Source organism: Primulina huaijiensis, chromosome 12 (genome assembly GCF_012295235.1).
Source record: "Primulina huaijiensis isolate GDHJ02 chromosome 12, ASM1229523v2, whole genome shotgun sequence".
NCBI lineage: Eukaryota > Viridiplantae > Streptophyta > Magnoliopsida > Lamiales > Gesneriaceae > Primulina > Primulina huaijiensis.
This window is the reverse complement of record NC_133317.1, coordinates 16939065-16952132: the sequence shown is the minus strand read 5'-3', so window position 1 is coordinate 16952132 and position 13068 is coordinate 16939065. Positions and strand designations below refer to the sequence as shown.

Genomic DNA, 13068 nt, shown 5'->3' with positions numbered 1-13068 from the left:
TAATACGAATACGAATACGATGACATGTAAGGCCAAGGCTCAGTGGATGTGTAATACTATCGCTGAGGTCCCCGCTGCTGGGTACCACGGTTATACATAGATAGATCTATCGAATAGAGCTGATACGAAAATCACAACTAATGAACTAAATTTAAATAAAAAAAATGAACACGTATATGATGATATGTTGAGATATGTTTTGACACGTTATGCTTTGTTACGATATGTTTAAGCTCAAACTTTTAAGATCATGAAACGTATCTTGATTACAGTACTTTTCATTGTTGCATGTTATGTATATGTACTTGTAGGTGAGCATATTGATGAGGAGACTTGAGGCGCCGAAGCCTGAGAAAACGTGTCTTGATGTGCTCACGCTAACTCGAGGACCTTATTTTTCCTCACATCATGTTTATGAGTTAAGAGAAATCATGGATATTTTCATACTCTGTCATTTTTATTTGTTGATGGATGTCAGGATTTTTGCAAGTTTGACTTTTGTATCACGATGCTCGACTGTCTAGAGTTTGACGTTTCGGAATAGTTTTAAATGCATTATTTTTACCAGTATTGTAATCCTCTTATTTTAAAATGTGTGTTTTACAGCAGTTATTGCATGCATGCTTGTAAATGTTTATTTCGAAATTTAGCTTTTAAAAATTAAAAAAAAATTAGTAGACGTTTCAACCTTTGGAACAGTGCCTAATTGTTGGAATTAAAATTTCGTAGTTTGACAAGTTAAGCGATTGAATATTGCAGAACTGATTGGTTCAACTGTACTTATTCGAACTGAAACCACCCGAACTGAAATTTCCCAAACTGATAATTATTGTGCTTAATAATCAAAGACAATCGAACTGATCGAAGCTAACTGAATCTGTATAGTTAATTGAACTATCAGTTAAGACTGATCAGTTATGCAGTCAGCTCAACTGATCGGCTATATAGTCAACTGAACGTAGCCAACAACCAACAATTTGTACAGAAGCAGACTGTAACTTGTAGTGGGAGCGCCACATATCAGAACGCCACAGTGTAATATTGTCAGAAGAATGTTGACACGTTCAGAAAGGACAAATCAACAGATATAATTCATTTAAATGCATTCAATGTTACTGTTGGAAGCAAAGCCTATAAATAGCTGTAGAGATCAGCTGAGACAAAAACTTTCGCACGACTATTTCTGAGTGAATTTTGAATTCAAGCTTACAAGGTCAATCTCGATATTCATACAGAAAAGCTCAACATAAGTATTCATAACTTTTAGGCTATCATCTGAGCAAAAAGCAGTAGCACATCACTTTGTTATATTCGATCTTTAAGATCAGCTGTGCTAAGATAAGAAAATCAGTTGTATACTGATAAATTTGTAAATATACTAAGAGTTTCATTTTGTCAGTGTTAAGACTAAACTAAAGTGGGTTATTACAGTTTTTGTAATCAGTCAAAGTCTTTTAGTGAAATCATATCCTTGTGATAGAAGGGGTGACGTAGGAGCATTTAAAATCTCCGAACATTCATAAAATCTTCGTGTTCATTGTTTAAATTATTCTTTGAGTATTCAACCTGTCAGTCAATTTATTTCCGCACTACATTAGTTAACTGATTGACATTGACAACGAAATTCTTGAATTCAGTTTATCACTAAACTGATTCACCCTATCAAAAAAGATTTGAAAATCTTGAAGTGTTTATTCAAATCTCCCTTCTAAATACTTTCACCCGTTAAATCGATCCTAACACGTGGTATCAGAGCGGGTTTCAATCTTGTTTCTGAATACTTTCTATTCTTACATCTGATCAACATGTCGTCTTTCAATAAAATCCCCATGTTCTCAAGAGAAGAATATGATGACTGGAAGATCACAATGCAGGCTCATTTAGATACACAAGATGATAATATGTGGTTCGTCATAACTGACGGACCAATGAAAATATTGAAAGCAAATACAGCTGTTGCTATAACTGATGGAGCGCCCCATCACATTGAAAAGCCAAGAGAGGAATAGACAGCTGAAGACAAGAGAAAAGCCAACTTGGACAATGTAGCAAAATATATTCTGTACAAAACACTTGATAAGATCACATTCAGTAAGATCAAGATGTGCAGAACAACCAAAGAAATTTGGGAGAAACTGATTCAGTTATGTGAAGGCAACGAGCAAAGAAAAGAGAACAAACTCTCAGTCGCCATACAAAAATTTGATAACATCAAGATGAAGACTGGAGAGTCAATCATAAATGAACTGAATGCACTCGGGAAAGTATTTTCAAACAAAGAAATTGCGTTGAAAGTTGTTCGAGGTCTTCCCAAATAATGGAATGTCAAAACCATGGCAATGAGATAATCTAAGGATCTGAACAGGATGGAATTACACGACTTGTTTTTCGATCTTAAAGCCTATGAATTCGAACTACAGATGAGAGAAGGAGAACCTTCAACACCAACAGTTATAGATGCTCTTTGTGCCATGAAACTGGAACCAACTGATTCAGCTGAGAATACTGTAGAACAGATGAGTAATGACGCCATGTCATTATTTGTCAAAAAGTTTGGAAGATTCATAAGAATCAAGGTTCTTTTCAAAGACAATATCAAAAGAACACCTCTAAGGAAGATCCAAATTCGTGCTACAACTGTGGAAAAACAGGACATTTCATTGCTGATTGTCCTTAGCCAAAGAAGGACCGTCGATATTCAATTGAAAAGGAAAAGAAGTCAGTTGAGCACAGAAGAAGTGATAAGAATGATAAAAGATCATTCAAAAAGAAACATGAAGTCCTATTAGCAAAAGAAAGCAAATCCAAGTGGGCAGAAACTGATACTGATGAATCAGATTCTGAGAGCTCGAGCAGCTCCAATGATGAAGATGAAGTAAAGTGTTTAATGGCCAATGATCAGAACTGGAATCAAGCAGTAAACAGGTTTTGATTTCAGTTCAACTGATTTTACACGGGAAGAGCTCATTTCCACATTTTATGACATGGTTAATGAAAATCACAAGTTTGCTTTTCATTTGAGAAAGCCAAAGCTAGGCAAACTGATCCACAAGACAACAAAACTGAAACTGGTGAATCAGTTGAATTGTCGAGTCTAAAAAGAGAGAATGCTAAGAAAAAAGTTGTAATGATTGAGAACCAATCTATGATTCAGCGGTTGAAGCTTGAAAATTCAAGACAAACTGATCTGATTCAAGTTTGGAATAAGTCATCAGTCACGCTGACTGAGATGCAAGATTTAAAGAAATCAGTTACTGATAAAACTGGTTTAGGCTTCAATAGCCATGATGAATCTTCTGCAAGTGATACTATGCCAAAGTTGAATGAGTGCAAAGGGAAGTATATTCAATTTGTAAAATCAACTATGGTACATGAATTCTCATAACCAAGTAAACTTGTTGTACAACCGATTGAAAATAAGAACAAGGCCAAAAGGTATGGAATTGGATATAGCCCTACAAGTTCAACTGATTTGCAAAGCTGGTCACCTAAACGATTCAACTATAAAAATCAGAACTATAAAAGTGAGTATTCCAATTATTATAACAGTAAGCTTTTTCAGAAAAAATATCGGATGAACAACCAATTAAAAAAAGTTCAAAAATCATATTGTTTCATCTGCACACAACACATCAAACACACACGAGTCGAGGAAAATCATTTGGAACCTGAAAAGTCAGTCAGACTGATCCAAGTCTGGGTTCCCAAAGGACTAATCAGTTTAGGACCCAAATAGATGTGGGTACCAAAATCATTCGATGTGTGATTGCAGGTAACATGTACACCAACAAACTAATCAATTTGGTATTTGGAGAGTGGTTGCTCACGACATATGACAAGGGATGCTGATTTTCTATCCCAACTGATCAAGTACTCTGGTCCAAACATCATCTTTGGAGACAACTCAAAAGGTAGAACTTTGCGTAAGGGTAAGCTTATCCATAATAATAATATTATTAATGACGTTTTACTTGTTGATAATCTGAAATATAACTTGATTAGCATCAGTTAGTTACATGACAATAATTTTTCAGTTAAGTTCAACAAACACACCTGAACAGTTAGAAACTCAACTAACGACATCATCATAACTAGAAATCGATGTGGTAACACATACAAGGTAAGTTGGACTAATCAACCTAATGCACCAGTTTGTTTTGTAGCTTCAAAATCTTCTACAAATTGGTTGTGGCATAAAAGGTTGAACCACTTGAATTTCAAATACATCGCTCATCTGAGTAATCATGGTCTTGTAACTGGTCTGCCTAAAATTGATTTCTCAAAAGACAAAATTTATTCTGCTTGTTAGTATGGTAAAATAGTAAAAGCTTCGTTTAAAACAAGGGTAGTAAATCTTTCTCCAAAAGCTTAGAACTGCTGCATATGGATCTTTTTGGTCCTATACCAGTCATGAGTTTACGGAGAATAAAATACACCTTGGTAATTGTTGATGATTTTTTAAGATTTAATTGGGTTATTTTTCTCAAATCAAAAGACCAAACTGCAGCACAACTGATTAAGCTTTTCAAAAGATTATTAAATTAAAAATCAGTTGGAATTGACAGAATAAGGTCTGATCGAGGGACTGAATTTGTCAATCAAAATCTTTCTCAATTTTTAGAAAATACTGGAATTAAGCATGAGTTCTCAGCAGCTAGAACACCTCAGCAAAATGGTGTAGCTGAAAGAAGAAATCGAACTCTAAAAGAAGAAGCTAGAAAAATGCTTGCTGACTCCGGTATATCTCAGAGATTTTGGGCAGAAGCAGTAAACACTGCGTGTGATACTCAAAACAGATCAATGATTAACAAAAATCATTTGAAAACACCGTACGAGATCTGGCATTGACAAAAAAGAGTGGTGTCCTGCTTCAGAATATTTGGTTGCAGATGCTTTATTCATAATAATGGAAAAAATTATCGGAAAATATTTGATGCTAAATCTGCTGAAAGAATATTTCTGAGTTATTCATCAGTTAGCAAGCTTATAGTGTCACGCCCCGGGATCGAGGCGTCGGTGACCTCCGGTATTGTTTAACAATTTCATGAAAACAATAAGCCTCGTAGCAAATAGCCAAAAACCAGTCTTTTCATAAATAAGAATTGTCTTTTACAATGACAACGGAATAAAAATTACATCAGAGTTTTGCGGAAGCTAAACAAAAGAAAGGATAAAAATCTTGATTCTAGATATTGTCGTTCGATCACCATCCCCAGAAAGCTTCTTGTTCCTCCTCATTCAGTTGTTCTTCATTCTTATCTGAAATTTGTAAGGGGTTAGTGTTTTGCGAAACACTCAGCAAGTGGGGGTCGATCGATTTCTAAAGATACATATAGAACTTAATCTTTAAAAAAAAAATTTTAACACACTTTCAAAACTTATTACTTATCATAACGGAATCGAATGAAATATTAGATAAAGATTATCAGACGATTCAAAGCAATTCAGAAGCAAATCAGAAACAAACACAACACTGTTACGCAAATCATTTCTATGGTCAAATTGTCCCCAATATGTTAGTCCTCTAAGGGGTGAGGCCAAAACACAGTTTTATACCCACTGATGAGGGCCAGACAGAACACAATTTTATACCCACTGATGGGGACCAGAACACGTTTTTATACCCACCGATGGGGACCAGACAGAATTACAACTATCATTGTATTTCAAATAGATTTGTAACAGTGTATTACAGAATTCAGATTTATCGAACAAAACTTATCAAAAGTTTATTCAGAAAGAACATAACATTCATCGATAGGAATTTTAAATCATGGGATGAGGTGGAAGTGGTACAGGCTGATTCGCAGTCGTATCAATCTAATTCCAATGCAGTAGAGGCTAGATATTATGATGGAGCCTTCGGTCTTATTAAAATTTGTGACTACAAGGTGAATGGATAGAAAGGAGCAGTCTGCATGGATACTCAAAAAGTGAGAGAAGCAGTTGAAAAAATTCTCAAACCCACCGCCATGGTCTCCCATAGACCCATGGTCCGACCTATTATCTAGGAGGTCGATGATTAATTTCACTAAAGAAGAGATGGAAGTGGCTGCAACTTTCGAATGGAAAGCCACATTGCAGCATCTGGTGAATGAAGTACAATCTCAGGAATTGTGAGACATTGACGGAACTGAAATAATATTTAAAGATGAATGTAATAACAGTGAGGAAACGGAATTACAGTTGGAGGACATAATCTTAGCTCTGTCTCAGATGGAAGATCGGCAGCCGGAGACTCAAGACCCTTTGAAAGAGGTGAATCTAAGAACTGTGGAAAGCCCAAAACCTACTTATATCAGTTACTTGTTAGAAGAAGAGATGAAGAGAGAAATTGTGAAACTTCTCATGGAATTCAAAGATTGTTTCACGTGAGAATATGAAGATATGCCGGGTTTAGATAGTAAATCGGTGGAACATCGGCTACCAATTAAAGATGGTTTCAAACCATACCAACAGCCGGCTAGAAGGATGTCCAAGACAATTGAAGCAAGAGTAAAAGAAGAAATTGAAAAATTTCTCAAAGCAAAATTCATCCGCCCAGTAAGATACAAGGAATGGCTTGCAAATATAGTCCATGTTATGAAAAAGAATGGGAAGCTTCGAGTTTGCATAGATTTCAGGGATTTAAATTGTGCCACCACGAAAGACGTTTATGTCATGCCGGTAGCCGATATGTTAGTCGATGCAGTGCCAAGAAACGAGTTGATGTCATTCATGGACGGATTTTCAGGATACAACCAAATAAAAATAGCAGAGGAAGATGTATCCAAGACATTTTTTAGATGTCCTGGGGCAATTGGAACGTTCGAATAGCTTGTTATGCCATTTGGTTTAAAAAACGCAGGAGCAACTTACCAAAGGGCTATGAATACCATTTTCTATGATATGATCAGTCAGTGTTTGGAGGTATATATTGATGACATTGTTGTTAAATCAAAAAAAGCATCAGATCACCTTGGCCACCTCGATAAAGTTTTGTAAGGATGAGGCAACACAATTTGAAGTTGAATCCTTTGAAATGTAATTTCGGCATACAACTGGGAATTTCTTTGGTTTTTTAGTTCACCAGCGGAAAGTAGAGGTGGACAAAAATAAGGCGAAAGCTATCATTGCAGTAAGGTCACCAAAGAATAATAAGGAGCTACAAAGATTCCTCAGTCAGGTAAATTATTTAAGAAGATTTATCTCAAACTTAGCAAGTAAAACCCAAGAATTTTCTTCATTATTAAAGTTGAAGGACTCGGAAGAATTTAAATGGGAAAAGTGTCAACACAAAGATTTTGCTAAAATAAAAGAATATTTGTCTAAACCTCCTGTTTTGATGCCCCCAAGGGGTGGTTTTTCCCTCAAACATTACATATCAGCCGCTCACGATTCTATTGGATGTCTTTTGGCACAAAACAACAAAGAAAATCATGAGCAGACCATTTATTATTTGAGTCGATCACTTACAGAGGTGGAGGTTAGATACTCAGTCATCGAAAAATTGTGTTTGGCCTTATATTATTCGTGTACTAAATTGAGACATTATCTGATCCATTCCAGATTTTATGTGATTTCACAGACAGATCTTGTCAAATACATGCTTCACAGGCCTATCTTGACTGGGAGGATTCGCAAATGGTCCCTGGCATTGGCCGAGTTTACCTTGATTTATTGCCCCCAAAAATCGATGAAAGGCCAAGCTGTTGCTTATTTTCCAGCAGATTACCCTATGGTCGATGTGGTGAGAAGTGCACCAGTGGATATCCCAGTGTTTTGTGTAAATCAATCCTGGAATTTGAAATTTGATGGTTCCAGCACAGAGAGGGCTTCAGGGGTTGGAGTCGTGATAACCTCTCCAGCGGGAGTTAAGACAGCTCTGTCATTTAATCTAGACTTTCCATGCACCAATAATCAGGCTGAATACAAAGAACTAATGATTGGCTTAGAAATTCTACGAGATTTGGGCACTAAAGATGTGTTGATTATTGGAGATTCTCAACTGGTTCTCAAGCAAATGTCCGGGGAATATAAATGTTCGAGTTTGGCGTTGGCCACTTATTTTACTGCTGCTTCACAGCTCCTTCACAATTTTGAAGATGTGACATTCCAACACGTGCCAAGACAAGACAACTGGGAAGCTGATGAATTGGCTCAGATTGCTTCTGGTTTAAGGATGTCGCCCGAGCTCACCCAAAAATTTTTGTTGGTACAAAGGAGAAATCATCCTTTTATTCACCAGCGAGGAATACAAGTGGATACCTCTGATATTGACGTTGAACTCGCCGGGGATTGGAGAGATGAGATAAAAGATGCATTGAGGAATCCTGAGCAGAAGTTGCATTACGGCTTGAAGATGAGAATTCTACATTACGTCTTGATGGAAGATGAACTGTACAGGAAAGGGGATGATGGTTTATTGTTCCGGTGTTTGGGTTTCCCAGAGGCCATGAGAGTAATGCGGCAAGTACATGAAGGAATATGTGGAGGCACACCAGTCAGGGATCAAAATGAGGTGGTTAATCCGCAGACATGGCCATTATTGGCGATCAATGCTAAAGGATTGTATAAGATATTCTAGAGGGTGTCAACAATGCCAAAAACACGGCAATGTACAGAGGATACCAGCTGATGAAATGCATGTTGTCATAAAGCCGTGGCCATTCCAGGGGTGGGCCATGGACTTGATAGGTAAAATTTATCCTCCTCCATCTAAAGGGCATTCTTTTATAATTGTGGCTACTGATTTCTTCACCAAGTGGGTCGAAGCCCTCCCCATGAAGAAGGTAGAGCAAAAAGATGTTATTGTATTTGTGAAAGAGCATATTATTAACAGATTTGGAATCCCGCAATCGATCACAACCGACCAAGAAACTATGTTCGTGGGATCAGAAATAAAGGAATTTGCTGAAGAATATGAGATCCAGTTGATTAATTCTTCACCTCATTATCCCCAATCCAATGGTCAAGCTGAAGCTTCAAACCAAGTACTAATTAAGATGCTGAAAAAAATGATGGAGGATAATCCTCGAGATTTGCACTGACTGCTATCAGAAACTTTGTGGGCTTATCGAACATTGAAAAGAAGTGCTACTCGCTAAGCCCTTTCACCTTGAAATATGGGCATGATGCAGTGTTGCCTATGGAAGTGGTGATTCCTTCTTTAAGAGTGATGAAGTAGAATGAATTAGAACCAGAGCTCTACACGGAGGCAATGATTATGGAACTGGAAGATTTGGATGAGTTGAGAATGCAAACGTATAATGCTTTGTTGCTTCAGAAATCCAAGGTGGCTAGAAGCTACAATAAGCGTGTGAATAAGAAAATATTCGAATAGGGAGACGTAGTTTGGAAGGTAATTTTACCCCTCGGTTCCAAAGAAAGGGAATTCGGTAAATGGTCGCCAAATTGGGAAGGACCGTTTAGAGTTAATCGAGTGCTGGATGGAAACGCATACTGGCTTGCGAGTCTAGATGGTGAGCCATATAAGAGGTGCATCAATGGCATGTACTTGAAGCATTATTATCCTAGCAGTTGGGTAGGGACATCGAAGGTCAGTGGTTTGTGAAGCTGAGTGCGAGGAAGTTTGGTACAAAGTAGGCCAGGTGGCCACTTTGTTTGAATCTGTCGTATTAACTTGTAAATGTTTCTGTAAATTTGGGAGGAATAGGCTTTCTGCCATTCAATAGGTACCCAAGCCGACCGAAAGACTAGATTTAGGAATCTTTCCATACGTCGGGACATAATTTTTTTCGGTGTCGGTTTTTCAACAAAAATACAAACGTTTTGGCAATCCGGCTAATAAATTCAAAAATTTTATTAAACAAAATTATTTTTAAAATTTTAATTAAGCACTAATGGGCCTAATTTGTGTGCTTAATGGGTCTAAGTTTAATTAATGATTAATTAACTATTTATAAGCTAAAACCCCACCCCAAACCCCATATTACCCACACCACTTTAAAAAATTCAGCACACTAATTCNCATATCAAAGAGCATATAAGGCACTGCACTCTCGGGTAGGAATCCTTGTCAACAAGGACTCCTCCCAGCCCACTGAACTCGAGTCCTGGCCTGGCTAGGACTCTTTCCTTGACCCCTCTATGATTCTTGCTCGCCCTGGACAGAAGCCATGACCAAGCCGAGCCATAGGAACCCAAAACCGAACCCCTTTGTTTCCCATGACAGCAAGTTGCTTACAGNGCCTTTGTGTATTTTCGTTCTTGTATGCCAGATGAAGTTTCAAGCAAAGTTTTGATTTTAAAATTCATGTTTTTGTATGGTTTAAGGGCTGCCATGATATAGGTATTGATCAAGAATTGTTCTACATGAATTTAGACTCCTAAAACACCACCTAAACACCACACACGAATCTGGACACAAACTGTAAGCAACTTGCTGTCATGGGAAACAAAGGGGTTCGGTTTTGGGTTCCTATGGCTCGGCTTGGTCATGGCTTCTGTCCAGGGCGAGCAAGAATCATAGAGGGGTCAAGGAAAGAGTCCTAGCCAGGCCAGGACTCGAGTTCAGTGGGCTGGGAGGAGTCCTTGTTGACAAGGATTCCTACCCGAGAGTGCAGTGCCTTATATGCTCTTTGATATGCTAATATGGTTATCTTCAATGACTATGGATGATTATGAATTTTTACATGTTAAATGATGATTTTCAAAGGTTCATGAATTTTTATGGTTAATTAATGAACATTTAAAAGACGTGTTGCATGCTTGGTTTCAAAAATAAAACGATATGTATATGCATGCTTTTTGTTAAGTGATGATAACATGTTGAAGGATGTGAAGGGATTGTGACTACTACATGCTGGAGATAACGTGAGGGTTATGGTCCCAGTAGGAGCCCGACGATTTTGTTTCCTTGGATACGGATACGAATACGAATACGAATAAAAATATGTTAATGCGTTGGCCAAGGCCCAGTTGACCGGTGAGAGTGTCGCCGGTGTTCCCGTCTCCCATTACTCTTGTTTTCTCTAGATGGATCCATCGCCCAATACGTATAAGAATACGAGTTACAATCACGATCTGAATTCAACAAACATGAACATGAATATGAATATGTTAATATGAATATGAATATGATGACGTGAATATGTTGATATGAATATGGATACGAATATGAATATGTTTATGTTTATATGAAAATGTTTATGCATAAGATTAAGAAAATGTTTTTATTTAAGGTTTTACGCATCATGAAAATGTTTATGAAAATGTTTATGTTTTGAAGTTTATATATCTTCATGAAAATGATATTTTAAGTACAAGTATTTTTCACTGTTGTATGTGATCTGTATATGTATTAATTGTTATCAAAGATATGATGTGTTGAGTCTTTAGACTCACTAGGTGTGATTGATGCAGGTGATTATGATGATTATGTTTATGGAGGTCTTGATTGTTGATCTGACTGGACTAGAGGTGCACATAACCCGAGGACCGAGGCTAGTTTTCCACACTAGTTATTATTTATGGTTTTAAGTTATGTTAAGAATATTTTTACGACTTTTATTTATGTTTTGGGAGGTTTTTGAGAGATTGTAGTATAGGCTCTATTTCTCAAATATATAGTTGGTTGTTTTATTTTAAAATGATGTCCAAAATATTTTATGTAATTTTTGGTGCTTCGGCCGATGCTAGGGAAGTTTTAAAAAAAATTTCTAGTACTTTTTAAGAAAACGAATAGCAGACGTTTCATTTAGTATCAGAGCAATGGTTCTGTAAAGGGTTGTGCCACCATCAGTGCCGGGAAGATCAATCGTCAAACCTCAAATTGTAAGTTTACATGCTTTATATGATTTTATAATATTACCTGCATAAGTACATGAATTATATGTTTACGTCACATGTTTAACAGCATTATAAGAATATATGTTTTGCATGCTTTAGAATTTTTATACGCGATACAATGTGAAATAAGAAATTATTTGATTTTAATGCATGTTGGCCTTGTGGTGGAATTGGATTATGTTGATTTTTGGGTTTTAGTATTGACATTCTACTTTTGGGCTATAAGTTAATTGTGAATATTATGAATGTTTTTGTGACACGTAGATTTTCTAAGAAAATATTTATGATTCGTGCTTACTAGTCGAATTAATTTTTGAGAATTACTCATAAGTAATAATTATTCGAGGATTGCAAAGACTTTGGGAATATAAAAATATATAAGTTGGGATTTTAAGTTTTAATGAAAGGTAAGATTGATTATGAGAATTGATTTTTGGGTAAATAAGTTTAAATTTTTGAGATTATGACATGGGAAAAGTGTAGAAGAAAATTAAGAACACCGAGAACTTATGGGTGAATTGTAGGATTTTTGACATTAAGGACCAATTAAAATAATTTTTGATGAAATTAAGAATTTATTTTGCAATTATTGAGGAATTTGGGGGATAGTTTAGCAATAAGTGAGAATTGAATGGTTAAATGATAAGAATTTTCGATGATTTAGACTTTTAAGAATATTTGGAACATCGGGATATCTTGGTTATAGTGTTATAAGGAATGTTAATCAAGAGTTTTTAAGGATGAAACGATATTAGACTTGAAAAATCTAAGCATTAGCGGATGCGTTTGTGATTTTAAGATTGAAATTTGATAGGTCTATGAACATTTTAGGAATAAAATAAGGAAAATAAAATACGATAAGTATGGACAACCAAATTTTAATATTGGAATTTGTAAGAAAAAATTGAAATTCGAGGTTATAATAGTAATAGCACTAAGTCATGTTGATCTTTTTAAGTTGCGATTTGAAAATAAGGATTTAGAAGGAAAATTTAATTGGGATCTAGAAGATGTAAGGACATTCTAGAACTTAAGTTTTATCAGAGTAGCGCAGCGGAAGCGTGGATTTTTGGGATACTAGAACTGAGTCTAAACTTTGGGTTATTAAGGATAAGCGAATTTCGAAGACGAAATTCAATTTAAGGGGGAAGATTGTAACGTCCCGAAAATTTGAGGGTCCACGCGAACCACATGCATAAAAATTATTAAATTCTCTTGTATTTTAATTAATTATTTTAATTATATTAATTAATTATGTTGTACATATTTGCATGTTTA

The 13068-nt window shown here is 36.1% G+C and overlaps 1 protein-coding gene across 1 annotated transcript; it reads left to right on the top strand.

Moving 5' to 3' along the window:
* The first annotated feature begins 6387 nt into the window (after positions 1-6387).
* On the top strand, positions 6388-8566 carry LOC140989440 (uncharacterized). The gene is made up of 3 exons (XM_073458641.1): positions 6388-6795; positions 7073-7165; positions 7568-8566. Exons 1-3 carry the CDS (start codon positions 6388-6390, stop codon positions 8564-8566), a joined length of 1500 nt encoding a protein of 499 aa, XP_073314742.1.
* Positions 8567-13068: the final 4502 nt, after the last annotated feature.